A 14097-nucleotide genomic window follows, 5' to 3' on the forward strand; every position below is an offset into this window, starting at 1 on the left:
TGATTCCAACAATAAAACCGTTTAAGGAAACAAAACTCATGTATTTCTAGTTAAACTATGGATTTCTCCATTTACCCACCCTGGACACAGAAAAGCCGTCAACAGCACATTGGTCTTCCACTTCTCCCCACCGAAGGCTGGACAAAGAGGGAGAGAGGAAGTGAGACAGAGAAAGAGAGCTCATTAGATGACCTCATATCGTCAAAGATTCAAACTTAAGTACTAAATCACAATGGTCCAGAAGATCGCGGTAATGTAATAGTAGTGTTATCTGTTGAAATATTTCTCGATTTGTTTTGCAGGAGACTGAAGTTTATTATTTTAAGTGTTTGATAAGGTGCACTGTGAGGTAAGGACAGGAATTTGTATTTATTTTTTAAAACAAATCGACTGGTGGAAGTGTGAGCAAAAATATTAAATCGAATACGAGCAATCTTTTATTTTTTATATAAAAATATTGTGAAAATATTTCTTGTATATTGCCCAGCCCAATCTCTCTCTGTCGGCCCTAACTCTACAGGAAGGTAAATCTTCAGGACCAGGAGAGACTAAATCTAATGGCTGCTTCAGACCTGACTGTATCCAAAATTATCTCACCCAAGAGATATTCGCAAACATGAATTGTGGTGAATAAACAGTAAAGTACAATACAAAACATGCTCTGGTCAGAAGAGGTCAAACTTGTTTTTTCAGTAAGTCACGTCTCAAAAACATTCCTTTATCTTTGTGTCTTCACTTCCATAAACACATTTAAAAAACTACAAGCTTATATTTCACACCGCAAAATTCACACCTGCACAGATATGACAGACTCATGATTTACTGTTGTTTTTTTAAAAACAGTTGTGAGAAAAAACAAAACGGACAAAAAGATGAGGGGGTGATGAAACATCTGTCAGATCACTGATGTTAAACATCTATCACTCAGCAGATTGATCTACAATGGATATCATAGCAGGACACGGCAGGTTGGGAAAAAGAGAGCAAGGTCTCGTTGTTTTCCGCACAAGCTGTGGACCACAACTAAAGTAAAAAAGCAGCAGGGGTGTGCATGCCTGCCTCTTTGTGTAGAGGGATCTTTTGACACTAATTAAATCTAACGAACTGCAGACAGCCCAAATGAAGTGAGGATCAGAGGTGAAAGGTTGAACACCAGGTGCGTACTTACATTTGTAATAGCGGGCGGCCACATAACCAGCTGGAGTACCCAGCAGCACCCACAGCACCACCGCACAAGTCATCAGAGCTCCACGGTTAGCAGGAGACAGGAAACCCAAACATGCAAAAACTTCAGGAAGAGAGAGGGGAAACATCAAGTTCAGGGTTGCAGTTTAAGTGTTTTGAGCATTTTAGTCTGAGTGTGTCAATATCACTGAAAAACTAAAACAAAATCTGTCAAAATAAAACTTCAAAAGTTTGAGGTGGCGATGCAAAAAACATAAGAGCTCAAGACACTATTTTAGACCTGTCCTCAAATCATGTCGAAATAATGTGTCAATCGCAAAGAGACAATAAACCAAACAAAATATATGTATATATTTAAGTACTGTAAAATATGCTGCTTATTTCATGGCTCAAAAAATATATGACTATATACTGTACTTAAACTAAAACTCAGATCTGTAGTTAGTAATGTAGCAAAAGAGCAACACAGAAACCAATAAGTCAAATAACTAACAATGGTTCTGTACGACAACTACATTTAAAAAGGTGCAGGGCCCTAAGGAGATATAAAGGGAATCACTTCACATTGTATTGGACAAATCATTGTGCCTGTGGCCAAAGTACATGACACTTTAGGTAATTAGCTTCAAGCGTTTAGTTCCTATTGGTTGAAGAATGTTGACAACTACGCACCGTTACAGGAATTGTTCACCCAAAAATGTCATTTCTGTCATAATTTACGTACCCTTGTATTGTTCCAATCCCATGTCATTCTTTCATATGCAGAACAAAAAAGGAGCTATATTAATGAATATCTCTGTCTTTTCAATACAATGACAAAATTATCATAAAAGTAGTCCACGCGACTCGTGCGTCATTTCCAAAGTCTTCTGAAGACATAATAATGAATAATTTCATCGATTAAGCTTAGACCATGGATTAATTTCAGGACAAACGCATTCAGTAATCATGCCAACATAAGTTGGCAGTCTATACAGTTATCTGCCACTAGAGGGCGCTTGCACACTGCATGTCATGTCCACATTACAGAAGAATCGTCGAGTTGGAGCGTTTCTCTACAAATTAACATTATGGGTGCTTCTCATTTCCTGAACTGTGCATCCTCGTTTCCTTGCTTCTCCGTCCTCGAGCATTTGACCCGGAAACCGATCAAAGTCCGCCATCGCGAAGGATATATCAGTTCTCAAAATGCACAGCAAGGCGGCAAGGACAGAAGATGATTACAGAGGACGCTTGAGTGAGGAAACACAGGAGCATACTATGCGGAAGACTTTGTCCAAAGCTCTTCACGCATGTATTAATTCTCCTGCCCGTTTACATCTGTCAAAATTTTAATTCATGCATCACCTTTGCAGTTTAAATAAGCCATAACTGACACATACTTCAACAGTGAATCTTGAATTATTTAGATTTATTATGAATATATTGCTAAACAAAGATTCAATAACGAGGTACTGCAGCTGCGGAAAATCTGTCTTGCTTTGATTCCTCCGTCCTTGTTGCCTTTCCTTGGATCCTTTCCTCATTCCTTAAAAGGGTGGAGATAGTAAGTGAGGAAAGGAAGCAAGGAAAGGAAACAAGGATGCACAATTTTAGAAATGAGAAGCACCCTTTGTTTACTGCACACACCATAATAGTGTGTTAAAGTACAACGTGACAACAAGCACTATTGATCTGCTTGTCTCGTTTCATCCCAACCTACAATAAATAACGGCAGTGATCATTGGGAAAGCATGAAGGCACATTCCGCTGACATCTTACTAGCACCAGAGAAACAGTATGTTATGTACTGTTTTCACAGCGTGTTACGATTAGACTTATTTCAAATAAAACATAAGTTCAAACCCCCAAAAGTGAATTTAATATGGGTTTGGAATAAACAAGTGAGTAAATTCACAGAATTTGTATTTTTGGGAGAAAAAAAAAAAACACCTTTAATAAACCCAGACATCATGAAAATCATTCTCAATTCTAACACTCTTAAAAAAAAGTTAGGCACACATTGTTGTCATCATTATTATTCATCTTTAATTGTCCAACATACGGTTTTTATTGTCCCTCAGATGGATAAAATAAAACCTGTTAGTCAGGAACCTTGTTTCTTTAAGAGCTGAAAAATGATCAATATTAACAATTAACAAAAACTGTTTTGATCTGCTATTTGTTTAGGAGGAAAACTTAAAATCGTTCAATCCATTAGTGGTTTGATTTTGATGTTATTGCTCAGAAATAGCTACCCAAACACTTACAGAGAGTAACAAAGGTCATGATGAAGATCTGTGTCCCAGAGCCCAGGAAGACAGACAGCAACATGCCTTTCCTGGGAGCCCTGAAGACATCTCCATGAACAAGCTTCCAGCCGAATTCCTCCTGAGCATCCTCCTGGAAAAGATGGAGTGAAAAAGCAAGGCTTTAACAATAGCAGGAGCTAACAGAACCCTGTCCGGAATGGGTTTGGGTCTAAAGCCCAATTATAGCTAACAAAGTTCAAAGGAAAGACACCGGCTGCTGCTCAGAGCAATGATACACTGTGTCACTCTCAGTCTGCCCTTAATGAGGCTGCTGTGTGTGGAGGTGGGAGGGACCATGGGGCGAGAGAGAGAAAGAGAGAACATGTAAACATGACATGTGTATATCACATGTGACGTGACCGTGCAAGACCTCGAGCCCAGGATCAGGGTGATAGGAGAAATCAAGAGGAGGAGGGGCCAAGTATATCGGGAGATAAAGAGATCTGAATGGGAAGTGTGAGTGTGTGTGTTTAAGAGACCCATGTCAAAAGGTCAAAGCAGCTGTGTGTGCGCTTGTCAGTCTTAATTCATGTGATCCTCATTGTTGGCAGAAGATCATGCAGACCAAATAAACATGAATGACACACATACATTAACACACATTCTTTAAGATATGCTCGTTAACCAACCAACCAAACACACTGGGTAATATGCACTCATACAAACATAAACACGGCCTATTATTTAGAAGACAAAAACTGTGCTCTATTAAAATCACAAACACATACACACAATACATTATATGAGCGGAATGATCATATATACCAGACAATGACATGTGAGAGTTGTTGGGCTGAACTCACCACCGAGTCCATTTGGTTGTATCGGGCAATGTCTTTATGAAGTGTTCGGAGCATTATCATAGCAACCATCCCCGAGAGGAAGAGCACGATCACTAGGGAGTTCATGATACTGAAGAAAGAGAACATAACATTTGAGTTTTATTGGCTAGAAAACAAAATTAGTTTATTAGCCCTTCAAATCCCCAAATTGGTTGACGAAAATCACACATATGTCCCTTTTCCAATGGATCCCAGTATGGACCCGTTTTGTAAGTTTTCCCAACAGAAAAGGTATATACTAAATGTCCTCACCATGTAAAGTTTTCAAAACAACAATTAATCAGTCTGGCACATCTGACGACTAATTTGCATATAACCAACGCACACTATAAATGCAAATGTGACGCATGTTCAGTTGACAGACATCCGGCAGACAGGCAGGCATCCCGAAACACGGGAACACCTCAAACATGTTCGCTCATCTGCGGGACAATCATGTCATGCAATTAAGCAAGATTAACTTCTGCTTATTTTTCCAAACTGTTTTTGAAAACTCAGAGACAACACTCAAAGAGACAACTAAGAAAGTGAACTATTGTTGCCATTTACAGATAATGTGTAGCTTGCTTTCAAGTTGCCAAATTGTTCACTAACACTCTACTAGCTATAGTTTACATCTTATAATAACAACTAAAATGCAGTTGTAATCAGCTATTATGAAGTACTGTAATTAATAATGGCAATGTAGCACAATGTTGCTTTCAATATTAAGTTCAATCTGGAACGCAATGCCAACATACATAGCCCACCCAAAGACTGTGTGTGTGAGAAACATGCTCTCACCTGAACCACTGAATGTTGGTGTGTGGCATAGACTCAAGAATATAATCCCATCGAGAAGCCCAGCGAATAGTTTTATCCTCCTAAAAACAGTAAATAACAGTTTTTCACAAAAACCCAGAGTACTTCAGCGGAAATAAGTCACTTTAACATGACATTATACAAGTGTGCCTCCTTGTGGGGAAAAAAGGGGAACACCACACCTTAATTTGAAAGAGCAAGGAAAGACATAAAGTTGTAAATTGTTAACATTAGTAAGCACATTAGGTATCATGAACTAGCCCTGAACAATATATTTTTAGAATATTTATTCATCTTGTTAATTTACAAAAATGCAATTGTTCATTATTAGTTCATGCTAGTTCATTATGCATTAGCTAATGTTAACATATACAAGTTTTAATTTGAAAAATAAATTAGTAGGTTTAAATTAACATTAACCAAGGTTAAGAGCTGTAAAAGTATTGTTCATTCTTAGTTCATGTCAATAATATAGTTAACTGATGTTAATGAATACAACCTTTTATATAATATACGGTGTATTATACTTTATATTCTTAAAGAAAGAAAGGAAGGATAGTTAAAGGGTACTGACCACAAACTTGACTGAGTAAGTATAGGGAATCTTGATGTCTCCAGCAAACTTGTTGCTTAGGCTCATGGGAGGCCCTGTGCAGTCTGGGGTTTCCATGTTACCATGCTTGTAACTTTATACAGACAAAATAACAGACACATTTAGATATAAATGTCAATATTGTGTAATCTATTCTCTCCAAGTTGAAAACTAACAAGTGACATTAAAGGTGTTGTTAGTTTGTTTACTTTTATAAAATTATACAGAAAAGGTCCCTTTTCCATGAAAGGTATTTATATAGGTGCCATGAAATATCACACCTGACTTTGCGACAGTACTAGTCTCTTAACAGTGGAATAAAATTGAACCGTGGCCACATTGGGTTTGATGGTTGCCAGTTTGAGAATGCCATTTTTCTACTGTTGCTTTTCACAACTAACATCACGATACCTATAAAAGGCTTTTTGGAAAGAGGGTGTCTAGTGGAAGATTAAGAATTGTTAAAATTGCTTACAACAACTTTAAACTGTTACATTTTTAATTAATTATCTATAAATGGGAAAATGGCAATACAGATGTCAAACTTTCATTAAGACTAAGTTTTAACTAGGTTGAAATGTGTGTGGACAACCTTTAGGTTGGCTTGAAAAATCCTAGTCTGAATGTTTGCTACTCGGATGCTAGGGGGAGCTCATTTGGTTGCTAGGCAGTTACCAGGTAATCCTCAAAAGGCTCCTTGCTAGCCCAAGTCCCGGGAATTCTCTAGGATGATCTGGTGAAAATATATGATATTTGCAATATGGTTGCTAGGGTAAGCCCATCTGGTTGCTAGGCAGATACCAGGATGTTAATCAGAAGGTCACTGGTTCGAACCCCACGGCCACCACCATTGTGCCCTTGAGCAAGGCACTTAACACCAGGTTGTTCCGGGGGGATTGTCCCTGTAATAATTGCACTGTAAGTCGCTTTGGATAAAATCGTCTGCCGAATGCATAAATTAATAAATGAAATGAGCAGAATTAACATTAATTCCAGTATAACTCTTTCCCCGCCAGCGTTTTTAAAAAAAGTTGCCAGCCACCGCCAGGGGTTTTGACGATTTTCGCTTTAATGGCCCGCAGAATATTTTCTTCCATGAATATATGAAGATGCTATATATCAAAATAAAGATCTGAGCCTCTGCTTTTAGGCAAAAAAACCAATTTTATTTTATCTTCATTTGTTCTTTTTTTATTGCCACTTGAACAGAGGTAGGTTTTGTCAAAAACAACATTTCGGACAAAAAGCTGAGAAAAAGGCATTTTATCAAACAAGTGCTTTAGCATTAGTATGGTGTTCCACTTCACGTTTGAGACGATCGCAGTCTGTTTCTTTGATCAAAGAGTTGCGTACTCTTTCAAAACATGCGTGCGGGTCTTCCTTACCGTATACCACCTAAAACACAGATACCCGGAAAATTCCGTGTTTGGCGGGGAAGCGTTTTTTCATAAAACCCGGAAAATTCCGTGTTTGGCGGCGAAAGAGTTAATGATATCATCAGAAGTAGTTTTTTTTTTTCTTTCATTTTTTCAACTTGTATCTGGACTTTTTTTTTTTTTTTTCCTCAACTTGTATCTGGACTTTAAAGGATTCAGATCTCTTTTTTTGTTCAATTTAGTTGTAAGATATCAGCTCACTTTTCAATCACAGTTATTTTTTGGAACCCATTCAACTTAAATATTATTAGAATTTGTAAACAAATAATAATATATTGTAATATCTCAATCATGCAAAAGGTTTAACTTTTAAACCCTCACGCTTTTATATTAACATTCTGAACTCTCCAGGAAGTCCTGTGTGTCTGTTTGTAGGCAAGTTCACAGTAGTTTAATTAGCTTCTTATTCAAGTTCTGGTAAAATGCACCTCCGCCGCCATTCTAAATGCACATTATAAGTGAATCGAACTATTGAGCATCTACATCTGAGATGTTGTTCTTGAGTAGCGCTCAAATATTGTGCACTGTGTGAAAGCTAAAAATAGCCACGAGTGTGTGTATGTAAACAGAGCACCGCCATTCAATGATGAGCTGGAGTTCTGCATGCATTTTATTATATTTACTTATTAAACACAGCCTTTTTCTGGTATGTAATTTTGCATTGCAAATTTGTGAAGATCTAATATTCTGGGGGGTTTGGGGTTTGATTGTTGCACTAATGGGGAATGTGGTCTGTATAATATTGTTATTCACACAATTTATTTTTTCTGTTATACCAACATGTCAAATGTTACTATCAGTGGGTTATCTTTCTCCACGTGGAATGTGAATGGGTTGGGGCACCCCATAAAAAGGAAGGTTATTTCTTTTCTTAAGCGTAAGAAATGTGATAGTGTTTCTTCAAGAAACACATCTTTCCATGCAGGAAGCTGAAAAATTTGGGAAGATATGGGGTGGGCATGTTTTCTTTAGTGCTGGCTCAAGTAAGAGCCAGGGAGTCATTACATTGATAAGTAAACAACTACAATTAAAATCTCTCAAACATATTAAAGATTAATTAGGGAGAAACATTGTTTTAGCCAAAATTCAGGGGGGAAAGGTTGGTTTTGGGTAATATTTACGCAACTAACGTTGTTGATCAGGGCTTTTTATCCATCTTGGTCTTGTAGATATTTGGCAACTTTTGAACTCATCTGGTAGGGACTATAATTTTTTTTTTCCATCAGTCCATTAGATTTATTCTAGAATAGATGTATTTTATATCCAAGTCCATCAATTCATTGATTGCACAACTGGAAACATCTTGGTCTCAGATCACGCCCTGGAGTGTTTAGAAATGTTGCCACATATGGAGAAAAATAAATGATATTGTTGCCGCTTTAATGTATACCGGTTGCAAAATTCATATTTCCAACAAATGTTAAAGACTGAAATCAATGTTTATATGGAGACCAACTGGTCCTCAGTATCTTCTGTGGGAGTGGCTTGGGAGGCACTTAAAGCAGTTCTTAGCGGTCGGATCATACAGTATGCCTCATTCATCAAAAAATCCAAAGAGTTGGAAGGGAATATTAAAAGTGCAGAGGCAGAGCTGAAACGCTGAATGTCATCTGATTGACCCGATTGAAATACAGATATCATCTTTTATTGCTGAAAGCTGAGTTTTGTTATTCAGGGCAAGACAGTCATACTTTGAGTCGGGGGACAAATGATCTTTACAGATATATAAACAGTTTTTTTAACCATTCTATCAGTGAAATCTGCTGGTGGTGAAATTTTTACCTCTGCCATTGATATTAATAATGCTTTTAAATAATTCAAGAATCTAGATCTTTACAGTTCCACAACTTTGTCTACTGACAAAGATATTAGGAACTTTGTGGAAACATTAGAACTCCCTAAATTGACGACTGAGCAAAAAAATAAAAATAGTTGGATTCTGAGATAACCTTGGGAGGAGCTTGACGAGGTAATTAGGGCCTTACCTACAGGCAAGGCTCTGGGGCCAGATGGCTTTGCCGCTGAATTTTTTAGATCTTATTCTACAGAATCTCATTTGCATGTGATTTGGGCAAGAGTGGCCAAAGTATTTAATTCAGACATTTATTTAAATGTTGCCTCAAGCATATGGCTAAACCCAAAATTATGTATCAATAAGTCCCCTTTCTGTTGGTCAGAGTGGATTGTGAGGGGGGTTACTACACTTGGCGTCCTGTATGAGTGTGGAGTGTTGAGATCTTTTGAGAATTTGGGTCTTCATTTTGGGATTCCCAGATCTCAGTTATATAGGCTGTTATACATTTGGGGGACAAATATATATATATATATATATATATATAAAAATAAAAAAGTGTTCTGACTAGCATGATGATTGGCAGACAAATTATTTTAAGGGGTTGTAAGTCAGACGAAGCACCACCATTTCCAGAGTGGTGTGCGGAGATGGGGAGGGTGGCGGCTTTTAAGGGGATGACAGATAGAAAGCTGGAAGACTTGTTTTTCAGAAAGTGGTGTGGGTATTTGGCGGTTTTGAGGGACACTAGGGGAATGGATGAAGAGCGAGAAATTTTGTTTAATTATGCCCGTTTATTATACATTTTATTTTGTATTTATTTTTTTGTGTGTGTTATTTTGCGTGACCACAGGGTTGTTCTTTGGGCAGGATATTAGTAAGGGTTAAAAGTTAAATGTTGATTTGGTGTGTATATGCGGTGTTTATCTCTGTAGTGTTATTTTCTTTGAATTAAATTTTGTTTTTTAATTACAAAAAAATGTTAAAATATCCTTGCTAGCCCAAGTCAAATGAGCCAACTCAGAAGTCTCAACGATGATCTGGTGCAGAGATATGTGTTTTGCTACTCGGTTGACAGGGTGACCCCATCTGGTTGTCAAGCAGTTGACAGTAATAATAATTAAGGCTGCTTTCTATCCCAAGTAAAATGAGCCAAGCCTCTACGGTGTTCTGGTACAGAAATATGTGTATTGCTACTTGGTTGCTAGGGTGAGCTCATTTGGTTTTTATGCAGTTGCCAAGGTGATAGCAACAAGGCTCCTTAACCTAAGTGAAATAAGCCATCCTGGAAATCTCTATGATGTTCTGATACAGAAATATGTGTATTGCTACTTGGTTGATAGAGTGAGCTCATTTGGATGCTAGGCAGTTGCCAGGGTGATACTCGAAGCCTTTTGCTTGTCTGAGTTAAACGTGCCAGTCTGGAAGTCTCTACAAAGTTCTGGTGCAGAGATGTGTGTTTTGCAATATGGTAGCTAGGGTAAGCCCATCTGGTTGCTAGCCAGTTGGCAGGGTGACAATAAACAGGCTGATTGCTGCCCTGAGTGAAATACGCCAAACCTGAAATTTCTATGACATTCTGATTTGTAGATATTCTTCTTCCCCAATTTGAATGGAAGTCTATGTGTTTGGGGTGCTAGGGTGTGGCCAAGTTTGCAAGTTTTGCTGTTTGCTAATATGATTCAAAAAAGCCAAAGATGAAGTCTGTACGATGTTGTGGTGCAGAGATACAGCCTTTGCAATATGGTTGCTATGGTAAGCCCATCTGGTTGCTAGGCAGTTGCTAAAGTGATACGAAACAGGCTGCTTGCTAGCCCGAGTCATACGAGCCATCAATGAAGTCTCTATGACATTTGGAACCAGAGATACCAATCTAAGCCACTTTGAATGAAAGTCAAAAGTTTTTTGTTGCTAGGGTGTTCTAAATGATTGCTAGGGCATGGCTAAAAACTTTCCAAGTGGATACCTGAAGACGGATTGCTTATCCAAGTAAAACAAAAAAAATTCTGATTCGAAGATAACCCTCTCAGCCATTTTGAATGAAAGTCAATAGGGCTGGTTGCTAGAGTGCCGTAAATGGTTGCTAGGGCGTGGCTATGCCATTTCAAAGGTGATATTTAAAGATTGGTAGCCTGATTGAAATGAGCATGCCCCCATGCCTGTATGACATTCTGATTGGGAGATATGATCACACAAATTTCAGTGTCTTGTCATACTAGGAAAAGATCCTTGCCATAGTCTGCCTATGGGGAATGTTTGGGCTGGTTTTACCCCCCAGGGATACATCTTACCCACAATCTCATGTAATGCGGCAAATCTACTTGCTAGTCCGAATGAAATCAATCCACCCACATATCTCTACGAAATTCTGATCCAGAGATATGATCGAACAAATTTTGGCACAATGCAAAGTCAATGGGATTTTTTCTGGTCATTTTTTGCCACCCAGGGTTGCACAGGTAGCACCAAACCCAAAAGTCATAGAACAGGGGTTCTCAATAGGCCTGTTGATTTGACACCTCATTCGTTGGTGTCCGCAAAAAGGTGCGGGATGATTTAGATGTCTAAGTTTTGTATGGAAGAAAAATAATACATTTAAATAGTAGATCAGTAGGTTGGCTTTCTCAAGCCAACCTAATTAACGTAAGTGAAAAAGTAATTTTTACAAATGCATTTTAAATGTTATGATGGATTTAAGAATTAAGACAGTTCTACTTGTTACAGTGACTGCTGTCACTGCTTGACATTATATTGTGCTCTTAAATCCTGTCTTGAATGGCTAAACTGTACCCTTTTCTGTTACCTGTTTATTTATGGGGCAGAGTAACGTTTAGATCATTAAAACAACAATCTGCTGTACATTCCTTAATACAGCAAGACGTTTTAGTGCCAATTCTGTTGAAAGTAAAAAAAAAAAAAAACATTTTAGTGCCCGCAATACCTATTGGGCTCTAATTTAGCTGCGACCAGTCTGGCACCGGCAGCCTCATTCTCCACCACGTGGTAGAAGATTGTGATGTCCACATGGTTGAAGATGTAGAAGGTGTCTTTGTCATTGAAGTCAGCCTGCATGAAAAATGGTGTTAGAACAATCAGCTGTCTTCAAAATAACAGGTAGTATATGATTTATGACAAGGTTTTTAGTTCAAAGGAATTGTTCACACAATTGTAATTCTCTTATTACACAGTAACCATGTTTTTTCAAACCCATTTACATTTTTTTTTTTTTTGCAAAACACTAAAGGATATATTTTAAAGAATGTGGCAATCACTGTTTCCATACAATAGCAGTGGATAGTGCCTCACTTTAAAGTTTTAAAAATACCAAAAAGTGCCATAAAAGCAGTTTATGTAATTTGTGCGCCATATTACAAGTCTTTTGATGGCATACAGTCACTTTATGTGATTAACAGCCCAAAGTTTAACTCGCTATTCACTTTCAAATCAAATCATTTCTAAAATAAAAAATGTCGACACATCAATATCCACTGTTGTTTTATGGAAATCAGAGAACAAAACATTCCTTAAAATATCTCCTTTTGTGTTTTGCAGAAGATATAAAGCCATGAGTTTGGGACTATGCATGAAAATATTGCTTAAAAGTTATTAAGTTAAGGTGTACATTTTACTCACATTCACCACACAGGCATCTTTGGCCCGGCCTGTCTCTGTGACGTAGCAGCCAATGGGAAAGCCGGGATTACAGAACTTCTGATTGTCCTCCACATCATAACACCAGGTTACTGGCATATTATCGACAATCCTGAGAGAGACATTACACAGGGTACAGAACAACCAATTGTTGCACATAAAAGCAAATAAAAGTGATGAGATTCTAAGTGTTATTGCTGGTAATGTTGAAGTGATTGCCTCACCAGTGGTGTTGGTAATTAAGGAGCATGCCCTTTTTAAGGAAGTCCAGTTTGGCTTTCTCCTCAGATTTTTCTGTGTTGTAAGATTTAACGCACACACTCTTGCAAACCTCATTTTTCTTGAAGGAAAACTAGAATGAAAAAACAAGCTCAGGATACTAATGCTATGATTAAATGTACATCAATCAGCACAAAAGGGCAGAGTTAAGCCTCAGATCGATGAAAGAATGGGTATGACATCATTTAGAATAATATCTGGCCAAAAGGTGTTTTTGCATTCAGAGGTGGTTTGGAACAGCTCGCCTGAGCGAACTAAACACTTTCTTGCTGCCATGGGTCCATGTCATCGGTAGGTGTAACCTGAAGCTCCACCTAGTACTTCGTTTACTTTTTTCAGTCAAAATTCAACTTGAACATACCAGCATGCAAGACCATGTCATTCGATTATTTTTTTTGTTTTTTGTTTAATTAGTCTGCAAAAGGAATCAAATCTTCTCAAATACTCATAAGTGACCATTCTAGTCATGCCATCTGCAGCGAAAGCCATTCACACATCTGCTCAAAGTTAGATATGCCCCTAATCACCATTCTTTTGTCTTCATTTTGAACATTAACACTTTAAACCTACACCGGTTTAAAAAAGTTTGGAATAATGTACAGATTTAGCTGTTTTGGGAGGAAATTGGTACTTTAATTCACCAAAGTGGCATTCAACTGATCACAAAGAACAGTCAGGACATTACTGATAAAAAAACAGCACCATCACTACTTGAAGTCATTTTTGATCAAATGATCAAAAAAAGACAGGCCCCATTTCCAGCAGCCATCACTCAAACACCTTATCCTGGAGTAATCATGCTAAATTGCTTATATGGTTCTAGAAAATCACTTGCCATTATATCAAACACAGTTGAAAGCCATTTGATTTGTTAAATGAAGCTTAACATTGTCTTTGTTTTGAGTTGCCACTGTATGCAATAGACTGGCATGTCTTAAGGTCAATATTAGGTTAAAAAAAAAAAAAAAAACAGCTTTCTCTAGAAAAGTCAATCATTGTTTTGAGGAATGAAGGCTATACAATGCTTGAAAATGCCAAAAAAACTGAAGATTTCATACAAAGGTGTACACTACAGTCTTCAAAGACAAAGGACAACTGGCTCTAACAAGGACAGAAAGAGATGAGGAAGGCCAGATGTACAACTAAACAAGAGGTTAAAGTACATCAGAGTCTCTTGTTTGAGAAATAGATGCCTCACATGTCCTCAGCTGACAGCTTAATTGAATTC

At 37.7% G+C, this 14097-nt stretch overlaps 1 protein-coding gene across 1 annotated transcript in view; it reads right to left on the reverse strand.

The window, feature by feature from the left end:
* The window catches only part of tm9sf2 (transmembrane 9 superfamily member 2), a 35137-nt gene that overhangs the window by 13320 nt on the left and 7720 nt on the right, over positions 1 to 14097 (reverse strand). The window contains exons 4-12 of the mRNA XM_052127513.1: positions 12815 to 12942; positions 12573 to 12702; positions 11881 to 12005; positions 5694 to 5805; positions 5102 to 5181; positions 4280 to 4388; positions 3435 to 3567; positions 1169 to 1288; positions 80 to 137 (exon numbers count right to left, since the gene is read on the reverse strand). Coding sequence (XP_051983473.1) covers positions 80 to 137; positions 1169 to 1288; positions 3435 to 3567; positions 4280 to 4388; positions 5102 to 5181; positions 5694 to 5805; positions 11881 to 12005; positions 12573 to 12702; positions 12815 to 12942 — 995 coding nt within the window. The remainder of the gene's footprint in view (positions 1 to 79; positions 138 to 1168; positions 1289 to 3434; positions 3568 to 4279; positions 4389 to 5101; positions 5182 to 5693; positions 5806 to 11880; positions 12006 to 12572; positions 12703 to 12814; positions 12943 to 14097) is intronic.

Source organism: Xyrauchen texanus, chromosome 5, assembly GCF_025860055.1.
Source record: "Xyrauchen texanus isolate HMW12.3.18 chromosome 5, RBS_HiC_50CHRs, whole genome shotgun sequence".
NCBI classification, from domain to species: domain Eukaryota; kingdom Metazoa; phylum Chordata; class Actinopteri; order Cypriniformes; family Catostomidae; genus Xyrauchen; species Xyrauchen texanus.